We start from the raw sequence: 24,314 nt of genomic DNA, 5'->3' as shown, positions 1-24,314 counted from the left end.
AACCACCCAGTTTACACCTTGAAACCCTTAAAAGGTTCAAGAATTGACAGCATCACTGTAAGTAAATGTGATTGAACTAAGCCAAAGGGATTGATTTTTAAACTCTGTTTAAGAAGTAGCTAGAGCTCCCTAGATGTCCATTCTTGACAGATGAATGGATAAAGAAGTTGTGGTACATACACAATGGAATATTACTCAGCCATAAAAAGGAACACATTTGATTCAGTTCTAATAAGGTGGATGAACCTAGAGCCTATTATACAGAGTGGAATAAGTCAGAAAGAGAAAGAAAAGTATCATATATGAATGCATACATATGGAATCTAGGAAGATGGTACTGACGAACCTATTTGCAGGGCAGCAAGAAAGACACAGACACAGAAAACAGACTGTGGACTCAGAGCGGGAAGAAGAGAGTAGAACGAACTGAGAGAGTACCATGGAAACACATGCATTACCATACGTGAAATTAGACAGCCAGTGGTAATCTTCTGTTTGAGGCAGGAAGCTCAAATCAGGCGCTCTGTGATAACCTAGAAGGGCGGTACGGGGTGGGAGGGAGGTCCAAGAGGGAGAGGACATATATATACTTATGGCAGATTCATGTTGATATATGGCAGAAACCAACACAATACTGTAAGGCAATTTTCCTCCAATTAAAAATAAATAAATAAATACATTTAAATAAAATTTAAGGAAAAAAAGGGAAAAAAAAAAGAAGTACTTAGAACTCCAGATCCCTTTCTCTGCTCTGGGTGGTTGTACCTTCCCACCCTGGCAGAGTCTAAAGGTTTATTCTCTGAGATGATAAAACCCAGGGTCTCTAGATTGTAACCCACTAAGCGCAGTTATATGTAGGGAAGTAATTAAGGGGGGGGAATTAACTCAAAGTTTACATACTGAGTTTGAGATCTCTCTTGTCTTCTTCCTCTCAGGTCCCAGAAAACTAGCACCCACAAGGTTAGAAGAAGAGTCTTTTCTAAGGGAGTTGGAACAACCCCAAAGAAAAGAACTAAAGAAAAAAATTTTAATGTTTCCTTTAGGTCATTGCACAGGTAAGACCAGACTCAATCCCCTTCCACGCTCCCCCATTCACCTATTTTGTGCCTCCTTCATAAACATGATCAGTTAGCCAAGGAGCACCAAATATTTGAAGAAAGCATCTAAGACAAAAGAGAAAAAGAAAACCATCTTAAGGAAAGAGAGACTACAGAGGAAATAAAACTAAAAGAGAACAAAACAAAACCCACTTTCAATAATATTCTCAGAGAGATGAATGAAAATATTATATCCATAAAGCAGGCAATGGCAACCCACTCCAGTACTCTTGCCTGGAAAATCCCATGGATGGAGGAGCCTGGTAGGCTGCAGTCCATGGGGTCGCTAAGAGTTGGACACGACTGAGTGGCTTCACTTTCACTTTTCACTTTCATGCATTGGAGAAGGCAATGGCAACCCACTCCAGTACTCTTGCCTGGAGAATCCTAGGGATAGAGGAGCCTAGTGGGCTGCCATCTATGGGGTCATACAGAGTCGGACACGACTGAAGCAACTTAACAACAGCAAAGCAAGAATGGAATGCCATTTAAAAAAGGAAAATTTGGAGAAGAACAATAACAACAAAAAGAAGCTCTTGGAAATTAAAAATATGATAGCAAAAATGAAAATCTTAATAAAATGGTTAATAGATAAAATTGAAGAAATCTTCCAGAAAATATGGGAAAATGAAAAAAAGTGTTTGGCAGATAGAAAAGCAAAGATAATTTTTTTAAACCAGACCTTAAGACCTAATAATAGGAGCTCCAGAAAGAATAAACAAAGGAAATGGAGGGGAAGAAAATTTTCAAAGAAATAAAGTTTCCTAGAATAGGCTAACATGAGATTGTAGATAGAAGGGCCCATGAAGTGCAAGAACAATGGATAACAATAGATCCACACCAAAAGACATCTCTGAAATTTCACATTAGGGATAAAAGACTCCTTAAGAGAAAGGCAGAGACAGAGATGAGAAATGTCGTGTATAAATGATCAAGATTCAGATGTTCAGCATAAACACTGAATGCTTAAAAAGTCACTAGAGAAATACCTTTACAATTCTGAGGGAAACTGACTTGCAATCTAGAACTCTTGTTTAGTTGCATGACTCTTTTGTGGCCTCATGGACTGTAGCCCACCAGGCTCCTCTGTCAATGGGATTTCCCAGGCAAGAGTACTAGAATGGGTTGCCATTTCCTTCTTCAGGGAATCTTCCTGACTTAAGGATCGAACCCAGGTCTCCTGAATTGGCAGGTGGTTTCTTTACCACTGAGCCACTTGGTCTCTTCTAGCCAAAAATGATTAAATGTCAAGAAAGAATAGACATAGTTCAGATCCAAAATATCAAAATTTACCCCTCTTGTATACTTAAAGGAAAAGGACCACAGTTAAATGGATCAACTGCAAATACCCTTTTAATGTCACGGCAATACCTTTCTATAGCCTTTATATGATCATAATAATCAAATCAAAATTGTTGGAGCAATGGGAAGGCAAGAAATAAGCATATCTGTGGTGTAGGAATGGGGTGGGTGGTGGTGAAAGAAAATTAAATCCTCATGTTCCTCAGTGGTTAAGCAATTGGTCAGTGATTCTCAAACTTGTCAGTTTCAGGAAAACTTCACAATCTTAAAATTATTAAGGATCATAAAAAGATCCTTCTTAAAAAGAGTTTTATTGTATAATATTTCTGTTTTTCAATTTGCTTAGTTTTCCATGTATTTATCATTAATTCAACCCCAAGGTATCCTCTGTATTCTATAACTCTGTCCTTAAAACAATCAAACGTATTAGCTAAAATGATTATTACATAATCCTCAAGACTTCTTTTCCAAATTCATGACCTGCACAGTCTGGACAGGTTGCTCTCCCTTAAATCTATCAATATTCACTATTTTAGAAATTAAACTAAAACTTTAAATATATATATTAAATAAAAATAAGCTAATTATATGTTGGCATAAATAATATATTTTATGAAATACATTTATTTACCCAAGTTAAAAAATGTAATGAGAAGATTGATACTGTTTTACATTTTCATAAACCTAATACCTAGTTTATGTTGTTTTGGTTATGTGGATTATGTCTGGGCTATATGCAGGTCAGGAAGCAACAGTTAGAACTGGACATGGAAAAACAGACTGGTCCCAAATAGGAAAAGGAGTACGTCAAGGCTGTGTATTGTCACCCTGCTTATTTAACTTCTATGCAGAGTACATCATGAGAAACGCTGGGCTGGAAGAAGCACAAGCTGGAATCAAGATTGCTGGGAGAAATATCAATAACCTCAGATATGCAGATGACACCACCCTTATGGCCGAAAGTGAAGAGGATCTCAAAAGCCTCTTGATGAAAGTGAAAGAGGAGAGTGAAAAAGTTGGCTTAAAGCTCAACATTCAGAAAACAAAGATCATGGCATCTGGTCCCATCACTTCATGGGAAATAGATGAGAAAACAGTGGAAACAGTGTCAGACTTTATTTTTGGGGGGCTCCAAAATCACTGCAGATGGTGACTGTAGCCATGAAATTAAAAGACGCTTACTCCTTGGAAGAAAAGTTATGACCAATCTCGATAGCATATTGAAAAGCAGAGACATTACTTTGCCAATAAAGGTCTGTCTAGTCAAGGCTATGGTTTTTCCTGTGGTCATGTATGGATGTGAGAGTTGGACTGTGAAGAAAGCTGAGCGCCAAAAAATTGAGGCTTTTGAACTGTGGTGTTGGAGAAGACTCTTGAGAGTCCCTTGGACTGCAAGGAGATCCAACCAGTCCATTCTGAAGGAGATCAGCCCTGGGATTTCTTTGGAAGGAATGATGCTAAAGCTGAAACTCTGGTACTTTGGCCACCTCATGTGAAGAGTTGACTCATTGGAAAAGACTCTGATGCTGGGAGGGATTGGGGGCAGGAGGAGAAGGGGACGACAGAGGATGAGATGGCTGGATGGCATCACTGACTGGATGGACGTGAGTCTCAGTGAACTCCGAGAGTTGGTGATGGACAGGGAGGCCTGGCGTGCTGTGATTCATGGGGTCACAAAGAGTTGGACACGACTGAGCGGCTGAACTGAACTGAACTGAACTGATGTTGTTTCAGTTAAACACAGGAAGAAAATCCAACTTCATACAGATACATGGTTAGTAAATGGAGGACTATTTTAATAAACTTTTCAGATAATTGTGGACATTCTTCTTTGATACTACACTAAAAATTGACAAATGGTGGTTTCTTAAAGGTTCACTGAAATGAGCAATCTGAATTCACATTAATAAATATTCAGTAATTTTTAAAAAACTAATTTTTGAAAAACTAATATCCATTAGGCTATCTTTCACTTTGAATGGATATTATGTTACAAGATTTTATAACATAATGCATTGGTCATTTGGAAACTATTGGTTTACTGAATTATATATATCTTCCAGATGTTGACACATTGCATTATACAATATTTAAAAAGTCACCTTTGTTAATATCCCCACTAATCTTATCAGAAAAGTCTTTAAGTGTTGAGAAACTTTGCCATGGTGGCAAAATCAAGTTTTCCAAAAGTTGAGACTTCAACTGAAAGCTCGAATTTTACCATTGGCAAACCAACCCCATCAGCTGTTTTCCTCTTAAGTAGCAAGCTTTTGCATTCATGTTTGAGAAAATGTCTGCCAAATACTCATTATTCTTTCAAGTATATAAAAATGTATTCCACCAGGGAGTGGCAGGGAGGAGAAGGCCAGTAGCTTGCAACTCAGACAACCCCATAAGTGCTTTTCCCCAAGACAACCATTGAACGTCTCTGAAATACTTCACATTTCAACACATATTTCTAGGTTTAACAACATTCATCATTTTTATTGCTTCATCACGGACATTCTTAAGTGAAAACGCACTTTTTAAAAAAACTCCACATGCATGATGATGAATAATACAGTGGCTAGAGGTACAGTTTGGCACCACTGTCTTGATTCATGCAGACATGCCAGCAGTTTCACCCATCACTGCCTTTGCACCATCAGAGCAAATATCCACACAGTAAAAAAAAGGCAAAAGATGTCTGAATAGTACATAGGAATAGTTTTGAACTCACAGACCCAACAAAAGGATCTTGGGACTCAAATGATCCACAGAGAACATGTTGAGAGTTACTGTAATAGGTAATCTAAAACTAAATCAAGCTACTAGGAACATAGAAATGATATGCTATGGAAAGAAATATTAATGGACCTCTAGAAGCAGGAAATGCCCACTACATGGACGTGTCTTTCGTATCAAGCTTGTCAAATGATTTAACTCTTTAACTTACGAGCATGTACAGCTTTGATTTCAAAAACTAATAAAGGGACTTCCCTGGTGGTCCAGTGGTTGAGACACCAGGCTTCCACTGCAGAGGGCGTGGCTTTGATCCCCGGTTGGGAAACCAAGATCCTGTAAACATTGTAAGTAACTTAAGCATTCTTCCAAAACACAATGTACTGCTTCAGATACTTACGGAATTCAAATATCACTTCAACAGATAAACATGGTTTTGTACAAGGAGCTTGAACTATTTCATTTTTAATGTTGATGTAATATAAGCTACAGTTCTTTGTCAGTCAATTCAAGTAGTAAAGGTAGATAAATTATACCTTATTTCAGTTTTGCCAGGAGAGGACGTGTGCATGTGCATACATGAAGATGAGCTTTTTAAGAGAAGACAGTATGAACTCTTGAATTATTAAGCACTAGATGTAACTGAAATCCTCCCCCATCTGAGAGCGAATGACATTGCTGGAAATAGGCTTTCTTGTTGACTGGAAGTCTCACTCAGGAGGGTCCAAAGCTCACTGTTCCAAGTCACCTTACAGAGACACACTTACAGAGACAGGAGCACACTTCACACCCCACAGTAGCTTTTCTGTGGGCAGGTCCAAGATTCAGAATCAACCCACTGCCTGGCTATCTGCCCTCCTAGAATAAGCACAGACTGAGAGCAGCATTCTTAACAGAAATATAATTCTGGACAGATGAACCTGAAAGGTTAGATGCCTAACGGTGACAAAAGGTACTTGTGAGGAGGGCTGGTATGCCTGTCCCCACGAAGAACAGCCCAGGAGCCATCTTCCCATGATGACTCAGACTTGCTCCTCCCCAGGGAAGGCGGGAGACAGATGTGGAAGGGATGAGGGGCCCACTCAGTCATGCTGCTGTTGATGGTGAAAATACATGGGACCAGATTAATTAACACAGTCATTATCTTGGCAGTTTCCAAACATGGCGATAAATGCTAACAGCATCATATGTGCAAGGCAAGAGAAAAAAAAGAGCAAATCTGGGCAAATCAGGACTGTGACATTTATGTGACTAGGCATTTAAAGGAGCCATTTTTTCTTCAGTAAATAAAAGTACATGATTCTAATAGTCACTTTAGTATTATTTTTCAAGGAAAAACATTTTCAATGTGAGCTATTTTTCTATTCTTCCAGTCGTATCGATTCAGAAAGTTACTAGGGCTTCCCTGGTGGCTCACTGTAAAGAATTCACCTGCAATACAGGAAACTCAGGAAACTTGGGTTCAATCCCTGGGTCAGGAAGATCCCCTGGAGAAGGAAATGGCAACCCACTCCAGTATCCTTGCCTGGGAAATCCCATGGACCGAGGAGCCTGGCAGGGTACAATCCATAGGTGGCAAAGAGTTGGACAGACTGAACACATGTGCACACACAGAAAGTTATTGGGTAGATCTTCTCAGAAAGTGTTTTTTCAATACTTTGATAAAAATACTAAAATGTTCATATCATGGGCCTTTGTCCTGCAAGATTAAACATCTCAGTCTCAAGAGTTTCCACATCACACCTTTGTTTTCATACAGATGAGCCATGAAAGACTAGGAAGACAGGAAACAGCTCTGCTGCTCAGTGTCTGAAGTGGGAGGCATGGAACCAGAGGATCTTTTAACTTGAGGATTCAAAATGACCTATTCGAGCCTCAAAAATATAAATACATATTAGACCAAAGTTGGTAACAGGAGCCCAGGACTCAACATCTCCGGGATGAATGACCAGAGGCTGGGTGAAGTGGATGAGGAGGGAAAGAGAGACTTGCACTTGATCTCCGGTGCTTTCTGCTCCTACCCCACCTGCCCAGGGCCACAGCAACACCCGGTCACACTCTGGGGAGCTGTCAGGGCAGCCCCACCCGCTACTAATACGTGCACACAGGGAAGCAGAGAGATATTTTTAAAAGTGGAATCAAGAGCTAGGCGGGATAATATACCTCTACTTCCTCCAATAATACAGCATTTACTCTTTATTTCTGGATTACTGTTCAGTTAAATAAACAGTTCATCTAATTCATAGCTATGTAAGTAACCAATATGAAGATGCATTTTTCCAGATTCCCGGATGGACTCTTGTCTGGCTCCCTCTGCTTTCCCGCAGCGTGGCGTCTGTGCTTCTGCCCTGGCCCTGACCCCAGTCTGACCTATGTCAGACTATGTCTCACTGGGAAGTACAGGGAGCTACGCCTCACTCATCCGTCCTTTTCAGCCCCTGACACCTGGCATGTTGTGAGTGTCTCAAAACACTGAATGAGAGGAAATACTGACTTAAATCTATTCTTCGACAGAACTGTCTTTCTCCTCCTAGGATCAGGGAGTGACAAGATGATTAGTGATCTCTGTCATAGGTTAAGCTGATGAAGTTACTCATCACTTATCTTATCAATGGATGGTGTTAAAAAGGAGGTTGTTCAAAGGAGGAAACAATGCCAACACCAGTTGCAAATCTAGTTAGTGGGATCCTTGTGACCCTTGTAGTGTTTATGGACACTGAGATCAGGGTCAGTGATGGGGGGGGGGGCACAAGATTCTTCTGCATTGTGGGTGGTCAGGGTCTAGTTTCCTCATAGTTGCAACCCCAGCTGGGCGTCAGGAGCCCCCTGAGCCCACCACCCGCTGTCAGGGTCATAGAGCCTGCCTATCATCAGGGACACAGGAGTCACTCAGTGCCAATGTAAGAACACAACTGTCTACACCCCCCCAACACCCCCAACACACACACACATGCACGCAGGTCAAGGAGAGCCACTTAGAACAGCACATCACGCCTCACCGACCTTCTACACCAAGTAACACTGCTAACAGGCAAAGCCGTAATTTAGCTGTCTAAAATACTGTGCTTTGTACTCCCAGGAACTAGTATGGTAAGACGTGTGTCTCAAAAAATGTTTGCTGGGGGGCCTCCATGGTAGATCAGTGGTAGAGAATCTGCCTACTGTGCAGGAGACACAGGTTCAATCCCTGATCTGGGAAGATCCCACATGCCTTGGAGCAAGTAAGCCCATGAGCCACAACTATCGAGCCTGGGCTCTAGAGCCTGGGCACCACAGCTACTGAGTCCACATGTCACAATGACTGAAGCTGGCATGCCCCAGAGCCTGTGCTCCACAACAAGAAAAGTCACCACCATGACAAGCCTGAGCATCACAGCTGGAGAATATCCGCTGCTCAATGCAACTAGAGAGAAGCCCACACAATGCAACTAGAGAGAAGCCCACACAATGTGACTAGAGAGAAGCCCACACAACAGTGAGGACCCAGCACACCCCAAAATAAAAATATAAATAAATAAATATTTTTTAAATTTTTTTAATATTTTAAAATATTAAATATTATTGTTTTAAATATTATTTTAAAAAATATTTTAAAATAAATATTTTAAAATATTATTTTTTTGCTGAATGGATGAATAAATGTATGTGATTATAACATAGTGATGCTGCTTTTCATATCTATGTACTGACAAGACAGAATGGTACCGTGGAGAAGACATGGAACCAGAGCCAGAAGACCTGGGCTCTGCAAGAATCAGTTCCTCCCACTCCACATCCACCCAGGAAAATACATACCTTATAAAACATTTAATGAATAGTTACTGTAATTAATACATTTATACCCATTAACCTCAAATGCTGCATTATGCCATTTACCACTGAGCCTATTATATAGTTAGATGTTAGCAACTACTTTCAAGAGGTTGAAATGTTTGTGATTTTTAAATTTGTGACTTCCTCTTTAATTGCTGTATTTTAGTTTCCATTACCTTTTCTGACAAATATTTTCTGTGAATTGCTAACAAGTGATATAAAATTGACCGATTTTCACTGCAAGTCCTTCTATTTCCTTTGCCCACCCATTCTCAGAGATGCAAATAAACCATAATAAAATGAGATTATGGGGTAGAATGAGGTGAAACATACGAATAATTTATACCCTATATAATTAAGTCTTAGAACTCTCAAGAGGATGATTACGTGATTAAAATAAAAATGGAGGAAGGAAAAAGAGAGAAGGGACACGTGGGCAAGGTAAGGAGAATAAGACTGGGGATTCGTAACCAAATAAGGAGAATCATCAGAATAGAACTTGCTTAATATTAAAGTCAGAAAACAAAACAAAACAAAAAAACAGAATTCCCTCTAGCTTATTATTAATATAAAACTTGTTATTATGAACTTATAGAAACGCAATTTACCAAACTTATTTCAACAAATAACTACACACTGAATAAAATAGTTGTTGACTAAATTTTTCAGCATTCAGAAATGTGGGCTTCCTCCATGCAGGTGGTGTCTATTCACATTACATTGTACCTCAGTTTTCTCATCTTTAAAATGGGCGTAATGATCTCCTTACTCCAAAGGACTGTTGTGAAGCCTGAGTGAAAACACACAACGCAGCGAGCACAGTGCCTGGCGTGTGGTGAGAACTCAGTACTGCCAGCTGTGATTATTATTCTTATCACTATGAAACTCTAGATCATTGATACGCACACACAGCTGTCAAGTTGAGAGACAATGAACTTGGTAACTTTGGAGAGAAATGATACTAGAAATGGCTGAGCACCCCAGTAGGAGAATACAAAATGTTAAAAGCTCAGCTGTCTGTTCATAGGCTGACACAGCTGAGAGCAGGATGGGGGCCAGGGGGAGCTCCAGTTTCCTCTTTGCAAATAGAGAAACCACCCACAGTCATGAAGTGTGTGGGAAGACTTCCCCGGGGATCCAGCGGTTAAACCTCCGCACTACCAATAGCAGGGGAAAGTGAAAATGTTGATCCATTAGCTGTGCCCGACTCTTCGTGATCCCATGGACTGTAACCCACCAGGCTCCTCTGTCCATGGAATTCTCCAGGCAAGAATACTGGAGTTGTTGCCATTCCCTTCTCCAGGGGATTTTCCAGATTCAGGGATCAAGCCTGGGTCTCCTACATTGCAGGCAGATTCTTTACCATCTGAGCCATTAGGGAAGCCCAACTGCAGGGAGCTCAGGTTCAATTCCTGGTTGGGGAACTAAGATCCCACAGGCTATGTGTCACAGCCAAAAGATTTTTTTTTTTAATGAAGTAAGTGGTAGAAGTGGGGATAAAATTAAGATTTGTGGTTCTTTGCACTCTACCATCTCCACCGTTCCCAAAGCAAAAGCCATTTCAATGGCTGAAACACTTATGGCCCATTTTAGCCATCCAGCCACACGCTCAACAACAAATCAGTGTATCTCTTCCTCAATAATAAATGGATCTGGAGCCCCTTTTCTAAAATAGTAAAGCTTCCAAACCACCCTTGTTAGAGGCCAGAGCCTCCTGCTCCTCATTTTTTCCACGAAGCACCAGCTACCCTCATCTTTTCTACTCATTATGTGTGAACAAGAATTTTCATTCCTCTGCTCTGTCCCTCTCTTACCTCCTAAGGGCTCAACAGTATGGTTGCTGCTGCTAAATGGCCAGTTTTATAAACTGTGACTCAGCCCTGGATTTTGAAGTGTCTGGAGGGAATGAGCCACCTAATGAACAGCAGCGATTAATCCCTCAAAGCACCTACACCATTGAAACATTCTGTCAAAAAAGCTATTTAGATGGAAAATATAATCTGTCCTTAGAGGAAAACAAAACAACTGTTGTTGTCAACAAAAACTCCAATACACAATCTTAGCTGAAATAGGTTCTGATACATCTTGAAGCTACAGAGTGAGCCCTGGGAAATAGCCATGTTCAAGATAACTGTCATGCTATGACAGCTGGAAACTGACCTCAGATACAGGACTGCCTCAGATTTCTGAATTCACCAATTCCATCACTTTTTTCCAGGCTTTTGTGTGTTGTTCCTGGAGAAGGCAATGGCACCCCACTCCAGTACTCTTGCCTGGCAAATCCCATGGACGGAGGAGCCTGGTAGGCTGCAGTCCATGGGGTCGCGAAGAGTCGGACACGACTGAGCAACTTCCCTTTCACTTTTCACTTTCATGCATTGGAGAAGGAAATGGCAACCCACTCCAGTGTTCTTGCCTGGAGAATCCCAGGGACTGGGGAGCCTGGTGGGCTGCCGTCTATGGGGTCGCACAGAGTCAGACACAACTGAAGCGACTTAGCAGCAGCAGCATGTGTGTTGTTCCAGGTATGTCTGTGTGTGTGTGTGTGTGTGTGTGTGTGAGTATGTATGTGTGAGTGTGTGTGTGTGTTTTAGTCGCTCAGTCATGTCCAACCCTTTGCAACCCCATGGACTGCAACCTGACAGTCTCTTCTGTCCATGGAATTCTCCAGGCAAGAATACTGGGGTGGGCAGCCATGCCCTTCTCCAGGGGATCTTCCCAACCCAGGGGCTGAACCTGGGTCACCCATGTTGCAGGCAGATTCTTTACCATCTGAGTCAACAGAGAAGCCCCCAGGTATATCTACCTCGCCTTTAAGTGTGTTGTTAGGCTGCAGGAAGGCAGCGAGTCATTCTCTAGGAGTAGTCAGTACAGGTCGATTTTATAGAATCTCTCAGTATGGGATCTCATTTTGCAAGTGTGTGTGTGTGTGTCTGTGTGTAAACTTTCATTAATCCAGTGCTAGAACCAAAAACAAATTCAGAATAAGTGAACCTAATCCTTAGGACAATCTTAGGAGAGAGATATAAAAGTGGATATTGATATTTTGTGTGGCAGAATGTCACTCAGCACATAAGCAGGTGAGCCAGACTTTACAGGCAGACCTGGGTGCCCCATCCACTACCCCAAACCGAGTTCCATCCTCACTGGAGACCTCAGCCAACAGAGCCCTTTATAAAGCATACATGTTAGGGGGCTTTCCTGATGGTCCAGTGGTTAAGAATCTGCCTGCCAATGCAGGGGACACAAGTTTGATCCCTGGTCTGGGAAGATCCCACATGCCACGAAGCAACTAAACCTATGTGCCATGGCTACTAAGCCCGCGCTCTAGAGCGCACCAGCTACAACTACTGAGGCCATGTGCCTAGAGCATGTGGTCCAAACACGCAGCCTGCCACTGCGATGACAAACCCGAGCACTGCAGTGAAGAGTAGCCTCCTTTCACCACAACCAGAGAAAGCCCACACAAAGCACGAAGACCCAGTACAGCCAAAAGTAAATAAATAATAAAAAAATAAGAAAGCATATGTGTTAGGACATAGAATTTAAACATCTACTTACTCTGTTCAATAAAGACCATACTATCAACATGGAAGGGGCCCTGTTGCCATTTATTAATCTTAGGAAATCAGTATAATTCATGATGAGAGTCCCAGTATTAGGCCTGTTCAGTTTGTTTCTCAGATGAGCTAAAACATGTCTCACTAGGTGGCAGCATTGCCTCCACAGCCTTTTTTGTTGATTTTTGGCCCAGCTTTGTCTCAAGCTTTGTCCCCACTGGTCTCCCCACCTCCCAGTGAGAAGATGTGATGTGGGGCATTCGTTTTTACACAAATGCACAGAGCAATACAATTTGAACGTGGACTTGCGAGTCCAAGTGACCCAGAACTGCCCACAAAGATATGTTCACAGAGTGTGCTGCTGTGGGTGGCCCTCCCCAAGATGGGGAATGTTGGACCAATCTAGGAGTTGGTCCCTTCCCCTGAGGGACGGAGGGCATGGAAAAGGCCCATACACAGGAAGCTCTTTGAATCTCAGCTCTGGCATGTTCAAGCTGCTGTGTGACCTTGGGTGAGTCACTTGACATTTCTGGGCCTTGGTGTGTCATCTATAACTCACAAGGGCAGCCTTCCCATCTTGCTTCCCCTGGGGTTTCTAGGGACTGTTTGCTTTAACAAAAAGGCAGCCTGTCAAGAACAGGCTAATGGGTTCAATCTTCCCACTGATACAGATCCTCACAGTCTGAGCCACAGGGACCAAGAGAAACCAGGCGTGTTAAAGTGATGGAAACTGTTAGACTCGCTCAGATGTCTCATGGAATTAGAAAACTCCTGGTCACAGCCTTGAGTATATGACAGGTCTGCTGCTATGCTTGCTTTTCACATGGTACCTTTTTTCTCAGTCCTTCTGGCACTCAGATAAGCTACTGAAAGAGTATGTTAACTCTTTGTGGCCACTGGTGCAGCAGCAATGCACTAAGTGATCTTCAGAGTCCTAAAAATGGTGACTAATATGCTTCCCAAACACGTAATTACTCCCTGGGAGTGACTTAGGCATCTGAAATATATGACTCATTAATTAATCTTCACCAATACCTCTATAAGATAGAGGCATGCTAATTTGTCACACTAAAGACTGTTAGCATAGTAAAATCTCAATTTAAAATTAATTAGGTGTGTGCCTGGGGTGGGGTAGGCAAGGAGCAGACCTGAAATCTCCAAGTTATTGAAGATTCCAAATTATGTAATAATTTCAAAAGAAAGATATATTTGACAAATATAAGTAGATCATAAGAAAGCTAGAATATTACATTTTATTCGATGTGTAAACTAAGGAAAGCAAGAATGAGCAACCTGAGGACTATTTCAAAGTGCTTGTCCAAGAGGAGTCATGAATCAGGACTGAATAACCTCATATTTCAAATTAACTTCAGAATAATGAGATTTTACTCTTTTGGGTTATTTCAAATGCTACCATTCTACTGTTCTGTAGAATTTTAAATTATTCATGTTTATACACTGTCGCCCCTCCTTTTTTAAAAAAGGTCTTCAAAAATAGAGAAAAATGGGTGCATGAGCCTTTCAATATTTTATCAATTTACTCACTAATGGTGGGATGAGATCAACCTGTTTAGAATGTGACCTTCTCTTATAAGATGTGGTGCACATACGGAAAGCTGGTTTCTGGTCCTACGTGGAGGTGCTGACATTGTCTGAGCTGGGTGACATTTATTTCACGAGCTTGATACCATTTTACGGTTTGGGCCTTGTTTTTTCATTCACTGCTTGCTTTTACATCAGAAAAGAGCACCGTGATTCCATGCAGTCTTGAGTCTGGGGAACCTGAGTTGACTAAGGGAAGATGGCCCTCAAAGTTCCAGTCCCTTCACCGAGGTCTCACCATGTGTCAGACATGATGCTAAGTGTTCGACATACATCATTTTATATAATCACCATAACAGCCCTGCAACTGGCCACTTTGCAGAGGAGAAAATACAGACGCGTAACAGTAAAAAGCCTGCTCAAGGTCACACTGTAAGCAAGGAAGCTGGACTTTTATTTCCAGTGCATGAACAGCAAATCTAGCGTGACCCAACACCCAGTCTCTCATTGTTTGAGACTTGGATAAAATCCCTGATGAGTAGCAGTCTCAGACTCCCCCTCCCCAGAATCTGTTTACTTTGTCATTAAAAAAAAGCAGCAGCCATTGTTCACTGTGGACAGTGGGTGTTCCTGAGTTCCTTTCCTCAGCTCTACAAAGAAAGCCAGTGTTTTGCCCAAGTAAACCAGGGCTGGGAGGATGGCCCAAATGGGAGAGGAGATGAGATGCTGTCTAAAACAAAGATAACTGCGAAAAGGGGTCCCCATCCAGGGAAGCCTCTCTCTGTGAGGACTTCACCTCCCTCACGCATCCATCCCCAGCTCTGCCCTCCACCCTGGCCTGGCCCGGGGGAGCTGGACGAGAGGGTGGGCCATGTTCCCACTGCTTCTCACCTCCCTCCCACCCAAAGGACCCAGCGGGGAGAATAAGAAACACTTTTAAGTAGCACAGCACCTACACACTATTTTTAGCCTCTTTCTGGACCCTAGAACTATTGCTGAAGAAAAAAAACAAAACAAAACACGAACCATTCCACCAACCTAACCCCAGGGATCAGCTTGGTCAGTAGGAAAGGAACGGAAGCTTCCTGCACTGGTCAATTAGGTAGGTCCTCAGCATAAGCTGACATACCCCAAGGAGCGCTTGAACTGTTTATATGCATACCAATGGCTGTCAAAGCACATATAACGGTATGTGTGTATAAAAGCACATAACGGTATTATATGTGTAAGTTCAGAAGAGGAGGTTGTTATTCCACAAAGAAACACAAGTGAATATTTTTTCATTTCATCTGACTTGAAGTATTCTCCATCTGTACAAGGGTGTATGGATATGACCTTCTCCCCTGCTTTATTTTGCCCCTTGTATCTTTTCCCCTTCCCTTCCATCTTCTATTCACAGGACAGAACAAGAATGTGCCACTGTTGACCAGCTGTGAATATCTGCACCTTCCCGTTTCTCAGAAGTGGGATCAGCAGGCACAAGCACGGGTTGCTCACCTCCTCAATGCTACTGTCATCTTTCAGCTGTCTGGCTGGCATCTATCTATCTGTAGTCAGAGGAACGGTCACCCCAAATTCATGTCCACCCTGAGCCTCAGCATGTGACCTTACCTGGACACGGGGTCTTTGCAGATGTAATGAGTTAAAGGTTTGGATGACATCATACTGGATTAAAGCAGGTCCTAAATTCAATGACCAGTGTCCTTATAATAAGAGGAAAGTGACAGATGGAGGAGAAAGCCATGTGAAGACAGAGGCAGAGACTGGAGTGACACAGCCAGAAGCTAAAGCGTGCCTGCTGCAAGAGACACGGAAGAATTCTCCCACAGACTCTTCAGAGGAAGCACAGCCCTGCCAACACACCTTGATTGTGGACTTCAAGTCTCCAGAACCACGAGACAATAAATTTTTGTTATTTTAAGCCACTTAGTTTGTAGCAATGTTACTATAGCAGCCCTAGGACACAGAATATACTGTCTGTCTATCATCTATCTGTCTGTCTGTCTGTCTATCTGCATTGTTCTCTTCCCTATACTTATTACACTACTGCCACATAAATGGTTCTTTAAAGCTGGGGTTCTTTGCCCTGGCAGTTAAAACCAAAGCCTGGGTCCCACCTGAGATATTCTGATTTCATTGGTCTGGACTGTGGCTTAGGCACCAGTATTTTTCTATAAAGCTCCCAAGTGATTCTAGTTGAGAACTCCTGCTGTCAACAAGGGAAATCTTTCCATTTTCCTGCTCCAAAATCTCCGGTGGTTGTCTTGTGCCTGCCGAATGAAAAGGATAGCCACTAACAACCTCTGCTCTCCAGTTGGCAAGGTGCTTTCACATTCATGTGAACCCTCGAAACACCAGATGACATAAGACTGAATACTGGGGCAGTTCTGTGAAACCCCTCAATCAGGACAACAGACACGACAGAGAAGATGGGCTTCCTGCTACAGATATTCCTGCCAAGTCTCTCCTCACCCTCCCACTCCCCAGCTTGGAATGTTTTCTGCAGTTTCAACAGTATGAGATACTTACATAATGGTAATTACTAGCTGCTGATGGAGAGGGCTGTGGCGTGCTTGTTATTATGATGCTATAACAATAGGGAAATCTGAGACAATTGAAAACCAACCGCGCAGTATGAGTAACCTCTCATTCTGTGGAGGCACCCAAATGAAATAATCTGACTTGCTAATGCACTGTCTGATCCACCGGGTAATGTAGTTTGTTGTGTGGGATGAAAAGCCCATGTTCTTGGCCGTCCTGCAGGTTTCCACAGCAACTCCTTGGTCCATATACCTCATTAACTTCTCCTACCAAGCTTCACAGCTACCCAGTGCTTACCAGGTGTATTAGTTTCCTATTCCTGAAGCAAATTACTGAACATTTAGCAGCATAAAGCAGCACACACATCCATTCTTTACTCCATCAAGTCCAGGGTGTCAGACATCTAAAATGGGCTAGACTTCTTTCTGCAGACTCTAGGGGAGAATCTGATTCCTTGATTTTTCCAGCTTTTTACAAGTTGCTTTCACTGCTTGGCCTGTGACCCCTTCCTCCATCTTCAAAGCCAGCAAAGTTGTACCTTTTCTCTTCTGACCTCTGCTTCCATCCTTACATCTTCTCTTTCTGACTCTGTTCCTCCTGTCTCCCTTTTATAAGGACGCTTATGATTACATTGGAACCACCCAGATAATCCAGGATGATCTCCCCATCTTAAGATCCTTAACTTTATTGTATCTGCAGAACCTCTTTTATTTTGTAAGGTTTCAGGGATCAGGACATGAACATCTTTGAAGGTCCCCTTCCAGCCTACCGGGCTTCCCTGATAACACTGGTGGTAAAGAACCTGTCAGGCAATGCAGGAGATATAAGAGACAAGGGTTCAATCCCTGGGCTGGGAAGATCCCCTGGAGGAGGGCATGGCAACCCACTCCAACTACTCTTTCCTGGAGTATCCCATGAACAGAGAAGCCCGACAGGCCACTGTCCATAGGATTGCGAAGGGTCGGACATGACCAAAGAGACTTAGCACACACACACTAATTCAGCCTACCACCCAAGTAAATGATGAGGTAAAAAATATTTTTGAAATTTATTGATGAAGTGTGAGTGTTCCCGTCAGCCCATGGCCCTGCCCATACTTCTTTCAGAATTTCACCCTGAGCACCATATTCTTGAGAAATGCTCTGTCCATGACAGAAGATACAAACTGATCCCTTTTCTTGTGCCCAGGTTTGTCAAAATGCATAAAGATAAATAACACCCTTTTGGCCATCTATAAACAGGAGAAAACAAAATCTCATGATGTCGAATGATCTTTCTGATGTCATAGTTTATCAAAGCGCAACACTTTATGTTATTGGCCTGCCTGGACAGAGCAGCAGCAAATTGGCACTAGGGCTGGCCCAAGAAAGGCATTTTGTGTATTTCAGGAACAGGCGTCTGACTGTGTAGGGCTGCAAACAACATGAATGGAAATCCTCCACTACTAACACACAGCAGACACCTGCCCTACTCCTTTGTGAAAAGTGGCTCAGTGAGGAAAGAACATGTGTGCACCTCATCCCCCAAGGCAACAGCTGTACTCTCCATGTGCTTCTGGGTTCCATAGATCCATCACAGTCAAAGCCTCTGAGCACTGGCACATGAGTGAGCCTCAGAGTCCACCCTCCTCTTCCAAGGCACCTGGAAGTCCTCTATAAAAGGATCAGCACCAAGTCTTCCCAGAGCTTCTGACTTCAGAAGACCAAGGCCTGGATACTGCCAAGGTCCCACAGTTGAGCAAGCTTGGAGCCGCTTTCAGGTTGGTGCTGCTATTGCCTCGCTCCTGCCTGTATCTTCAAATACAAAGTCCAAAAGTGCCTCTGCCAGAATACTGGAGAGGGTTGCCATTTCCTTCTTCAGGGGATCATCCAGACCCAGGGATCAAACCTGGGTCTCCTGCATTGCTGGTAGATCCTTTACCATCTGAGACACCAGGGAAGCCCAGGCCTCTGCTTACTATACACAATTAACTCCTAAAGATATGAGACAATCCCACATGACTTCAGCCAGAGTTCAGTCTGGAATTATTCCTAACATTGATTCTAATGGATGTTTTTTGAGAAAGCAGGATAACTTTTATCAAACACATATCCTCAAATCAAGGAATGCACATTGAATACCTCATCATGTTAAGGATTCATCATGGATTTACCACCTATGTATTAATTTAACGTATTCCTGAATTTTCTTGACAACTTCAGTTTATCAAAGTCTCATAAAATAAAATGCTTTAACCCTTTCAAATGTCCCTATTTTGAGTGTGACATCAAAAACCACCTGGACTACTTTCATTGCACCCAAGGATTTATATCATTAAGATACTTCAGGTTAAAGGTTAGCTTGGAGCCAATTAACTGGTGGTTTCCACCCAAAACCTTGAGGTCTAGATAGGCCTTGTCCCCTGGAATTTTTTCCTAAATTTAAGGCCAGTCAGGAGAAACAACTTTAGTGTATCCTTGAGACTGGAACTTTCCCTAATGAGTAGCCCTTTTTTTTATATATGTTAGTTGCTGTCAGAGACACAAGAATAAATAAATCTATGTTCTCAAGAAACAAAAGACATCAAACAGAATCAGGATACTCTACCCAAAAGAAACTTCAAATCTCTCAGCCTTGGTTTCTAGACAGATGATATTGGGATCCCTGTGTTATAGTTCATAAAATATGTTCATACTTTTAAAAAAATTGTTCTCTTGCAAGGTAGGGATTTCATTCATAAGGAAAGAGACTAAAATACTAAGCTACTAAAAAAAGATTCAACAGTTGGTGGAGCCATGCTCGTGAACTAGGCAGAACCATCTCTAAATCTCCCACCATGGTGCAAAAGGCAATTACTATCCTACAGAAGTGGATTCTAACACGAACATTCTGTGATTAGAGTATTATGTGTAAAGCCTTTCCTGTAATAAATGTAAATTGGGGAAAAGCAGTTGCCATTCAAAAGAGGTTTATAATTAATCTGTGGTGAACTACAAGAAATTAATCCAGACATGTTTTCTCAAAGCTAAAACTCATGTGATAAAATGAAAGTTCTAGAATATTGCAGTGACTATGTTAAATGTCTGTACGTTAATAAAGAACATCTTTCTTTGAAACAGTCCACCTTGTCAATTTCTGTGAAATCAACTTGCTATGATATTTAATGAAAAAAATTATCTGCAGTTTGTTTTTATATAATCTCAATGCTTCCCAAATTACTATTTTTCTTACCTGTCTGGATAGATTCTTATTTATCTGCAATGCTTATAGGTTCCCACTCTTTCTGGAGGTAGTTGAGAAACATGAAGGATCTAGCAAAAGAGAATCAAGAAATCTTCCTACTGCAGCCTTTGAAGACTGCATCCCTGGGGACTCATAGAATTAAAGAATCCGCCTACAAATGGTCGGGAAGATCCCCTGGAGAAGGGAATGGCAACCCGCTCCAGTATTCTGGCCTGGAGAATCCCATGGACAGAGGAGCTTGGCGGGCTAAGTCCACGGGGTTTCAAAGAGTTGGACACAACTGAGCGACTAACAGTTTCACTTTTTCACTCTCACAGACACACAGTGCTGTGGGAAACAGGGAACTTGAGGGGCTTGAGGGACACCTCTCTCCCATACAGAGGTTTTACTCTGCTCACTGCTGCAAAGCCCGTCCTCATTCTTGTCATCCCCCTGAACTTAAATGGCAGAACAGCGTCCTTTTCTCCCTTGCTTCTACAGGCTCCAGGTTTGCTGGTGTGGAGCAGTGCCCTTGGCAGCAACAAAGTCTAGATAGTACTTCTCTGCCCAGAGAAAGACTTTGGCACTAAGCCAGAGGACCATCTGCTCTGTGGGGAGGGAAGTGGGAGTAAGGGTGAGCAGGAAAAGTGAGGTCAGCTTTCAGAGCAGTCAACCATCTCTGGTGAGCTGGCCAGACTGTGAACTGCAGAATATTTACTGCAGGGAGATGTCCATAAGAGGAGCCACGCAGTCTAGCCAGACCCAGAGCCCCCACCCCAGGGCATGAGGATAACATAGTCACAACACGGGGACATTGGTTTACCAGGCACCAAATCTCTTTATCCCAGAGAGATTTCCTCTGATCCCTTTAACTACTGCTCAGGGGAAATGCAGAAATTAGTCTGTTCTGAGTTGGAAAGAAGCAATTGAATGTATCCAGGATGATCTCAAGTTGGTAGCTGCGTGAATCACCTTTGTGCCTGCCTTTGGCCACATCAACCCACCCTTGCCCCATGGGCTGGACTTCAAGCCCTTCTGCAGGCTCTCAGAGCACACTGGGCATCTGTCTATACTTGCAAGCACCTCCCTGGATTATAACACATAGTTCCCCTGCCTTCTCCGCTAAGGACTACAGGACAGGAGCCTGGGTTTCCAGCCCATGGCAGGAGCCCCAACCAACACACAGCATAGTGTCTGGCACTTGGGAGAGCTTATAGACACTTGTTATTGTACAGGAAATTCTTTTTCCTCTGAGGTGGAGCATGGGGAAGGAAGAGCAGAAAGAATTGTTGCACACATTATTTTAAATGTACCAGTAATCCCCAGTCTTCCTTTTAAGCAGCCTATTCAGCCCCCCACCCCCTACACAGACTTTCCCCATACTCTAGATATTTTATATGAAAGCTCCAGTTCCAAGTTCTTCTGTCCTCACTCACCAGTGCTGTGCAGCAGCTGAATCTTCTAACTAGCGCCTGATACATGTTACAAGTGCTCTGGGGCCCTGGAAGGTGAAATGTGAGTTGTCTGTGTAACATGAGTGAGTGTGTAGCTAGCACAACCCAGGATGTGTTGAAAATATGACCTGGGTAGAAGGATGTGCACCAGAGAATTTTATTTATAGTAGTAAAAACCTAAACTCGAATAATTGATGGTTGGTTATATAAATCAGGACATATTCATATATGGGTAGTATTTATATAATGGAATATTAGGCTACCATTAAAGATCCTATTTTAGAAAAATATATAATGGTGGGAAAATACCATGAAGTATATTAAGCAAAAAGCAGATCAGAGAACTGAAGATTATCACAATTTTAGAAATTGCATGCGTATAAAATCCTGGGAGGAAATATACCCAAATGCTGTGAATTTCTATTTCTGGCTGTTGTTGCTTTTTAAAGTCTGTCTTAAACTTTTTCATGTTTTTAAATTTTTATTTTACAACAGACATGTATCACTTTTTATAATTTCTAAAACTATTTTAAAATTACAAACCAAAAAAAAAAAAAAAAGCATATTATTCAATAATGAAAAGAAGCTATTCTGTTCCTGCCCTAGATGGTTATATTCAAGCATCAGACTATGAAGTCCCACCCAGGGTGCCACTGGTTTCTCATTATATTTTTATCCACAGCCCAGAAAATTCTGTCCAAAAGTGAAGTGGCAGGCAGGCCCCCACAGGTCAAAATAGGAGGCCTTTTTTTGGTGTACCATGTCTTAAAAGAAACCATAGCTGGAAAAGATGTTGAGATAAGTATTCTGGGGTAAGCTCAGGAAGCTGGAAGCAGCCAGAGCAGGGAAAGCCGTTGTTCTGGGCAGGGAAGACCTGGTGCCACTCTGGCACCAGCTGTGTGGCCACAGGGAATTATTCCATTTCTTTAAGCATCCTGTTTCCCCCTCTGTAAGAGGAAGATCCAACATCTGTCCTGCTGACCTCACAGGCGTATGGTGGTGGTGGGGCGGGGGGTTAAATAAAATGATGTGTGCTCTATATTTTGTAAACTATAAAGCATCATCAGGTAAACGAAAAGTTTGGCCATCCAAGATCACTAACTTCTCAAGATAAAGATCCACGCTCCCCACTTTCTTTCAAGATATCCAGAGAAACAATCTATACTCCCTTTTACACTCTAGAAAAGTCACCAGGAATTTTATCAGCTGCGTTCAATTCATTTTATGTTTCCCTGTACCTCTATCCCATGAAAGAAAGACTATGCTATGCATTCACTCAACTTGTTTCTTTTTTCTCCCGGACCCATGGGTAGACTGGCTTTCTCAGCCTCCCCTGAGGGAAGATGGGGCCAGAAGAACTGAAATCTCACCCGCTTCAGGCTGGGCCCCCCACCTCTTCCTGGGAGATCCTCCACCCTCTCTCTCTTTCTCCAGTTCCTGGCTGGTTGTACAAGACATCGTGGAAGACTCTGAGACCGCTGGAAAATGGTGACACGCTATCAATAGATGGAGGAGCCTAGGGCCCTATGTCACAGTGGACGAGTACCCACCAAACACCCCACACAACAGGGACACAAGTGAGAAATAACTTGAGACCAACTGTTGCACTAATTATCCACCCCGATCAGCACACTCAACGTCAACACTTTCTGCTGCTTCCCACCATGAGTGACGCAGCGGACACAGAGAGCACATGTGGTAAACTCAACCGTCCTCCAGCAGAAAACTCACCCGAGAAAAATTAAGAGAACTTTTTTAGATTCCTTGGCAGACTTAAGACCTGCTCTGTTATTTCTATAGGGAAACTTGAGAGTGTATGCTAATTTAAATAACAGAAAAGAGAAAATAAGAAAAGGGGAACACATGTTTGGTAACCTAATCCCACAGTATTTAAAGTGAGATGCAAATAGAAAAGAGTTATGGTCGGTCAAGGTGGGAGAAATTAAGAAGAGAATCTCCCTCTCTTTTGATGGTATAGACAATGGAAACAGAGCGCCATCTTGGATCACTGGTCCCTCAGACATTTCATCCCTATTTAGCATCATCTAGCAGGGCTACATGGAAACACTAGGCTCTGCACTGGGGAGTTCCCAGAGGGACAAAGTAGAGAAAGAAAGTGCTACCCACTTCTTTGCTTTGACTGTACCAACTCTGTCCTTTTTCACTCAGAGGCTACTTACCTGGTAGGGATACAGGGTGACCCCGTTGGTTCTCGACAGGGACCAGGTGCCGTCCAGGTACTGGTGAGCCTGGATGGCCACTGAGCTGAGGATGTTCCCGTTGCTGGGACTGGTGGCCATCTGGAGGCTGACCTTGGCCTGGTGGGTTGGAGACCCACTCTTCTTCTCCGCTCCATTGCTGACCCCAAGGCTGTTGGGTTTGCTGCTATGCTTATTGGTGACGAAGGCTGTGTAGCTGGAGGGGGCATAGGAGGCGGGCACAAAAGCCCAATCCCTGGGCTGCTGGAGCCCCCCCACGTGCCGGGACCCCACCAGAGTGGGGACGTTGGAGAGGGGTGGCGGGGAGCCAGGGGAGCCATCAAAGTGCTCACTGCCAGCCGCCTGTTCCAGGGTCAGCACCATCTGAATGGCCTCCTGCTTCAGCTGATTCAAGTGTGTGGCACAAATGTCACAGCGGTTGTCCCTGTCATTCCATGCCTTCCGGATGGTATTGGGGACCTGGAGCTTGTCGTGAATCACAGCCGGGAAAGCAGGATCCTGGAGAACACATAAACAAACAAACAAAAAAAAGGAGAGCCTATAAATCAAGGCTGGTAAGTGCAATTCAGATGTCTAGTTTATGAGTTACGCCCTTCACATATCCAAGAAGTTGGACTGTTTGATTGACATCCAGCAGAAATGAGCAGCCAGATTGGCAGACAAGCCTCTAGTTGACAAACACATTTGACAAATGTAATATTTTATAATGGAGATGTTAAGGAATTAATTATATGTGTGTGTGTGTATATATATATATATATATATATTTCTAAGCATCCTCCTTACCAGGCTAGTCAAATAAGAACGTTCCAGACTTTTCCCCTTGTGTCCACGGTAACTTTATAGGCATACCTGGATGCTCCC

General features: G+C 42.7%; 1 protein-coding gene across 1 annotated transcript in view; it reads right to left on the bottom strand.

The window, feature by feature from the left end:
• Positions 1 to 24,314, bottom strand: part of KIF26B (kinesin family member 26B) — a 518,142-nt gene that overhangs the window by 299,284 nt on the left and 194,544 nt on the right. The window contains 1 exon segment of the mRNA XM_070385372.1: positions 23,412 to 23,948. Within this exon segment, the coding sequence (XP_070241473.1) occupies positions 23,412 to 23,948 (537 nt within the window).

This window comes from Bos mutus, chromosome 16 (genome assembly GCF_027580195.1).
Source record: "Bos mutus isolate GX-2022 chromosome 16, NWIPB_WYAK_1.1, whole genome shotgun sequence".
In the NCBI taxonomy this organism is placed as follows: Eukaryota; Metazoa; Chordata; class Mammalia; order Artiodactyla; family Bovidae; genus Bos; species Bos mutus.
This window is presented reverse-complemented; position numbering and strand designations above follow the sequence as displayed.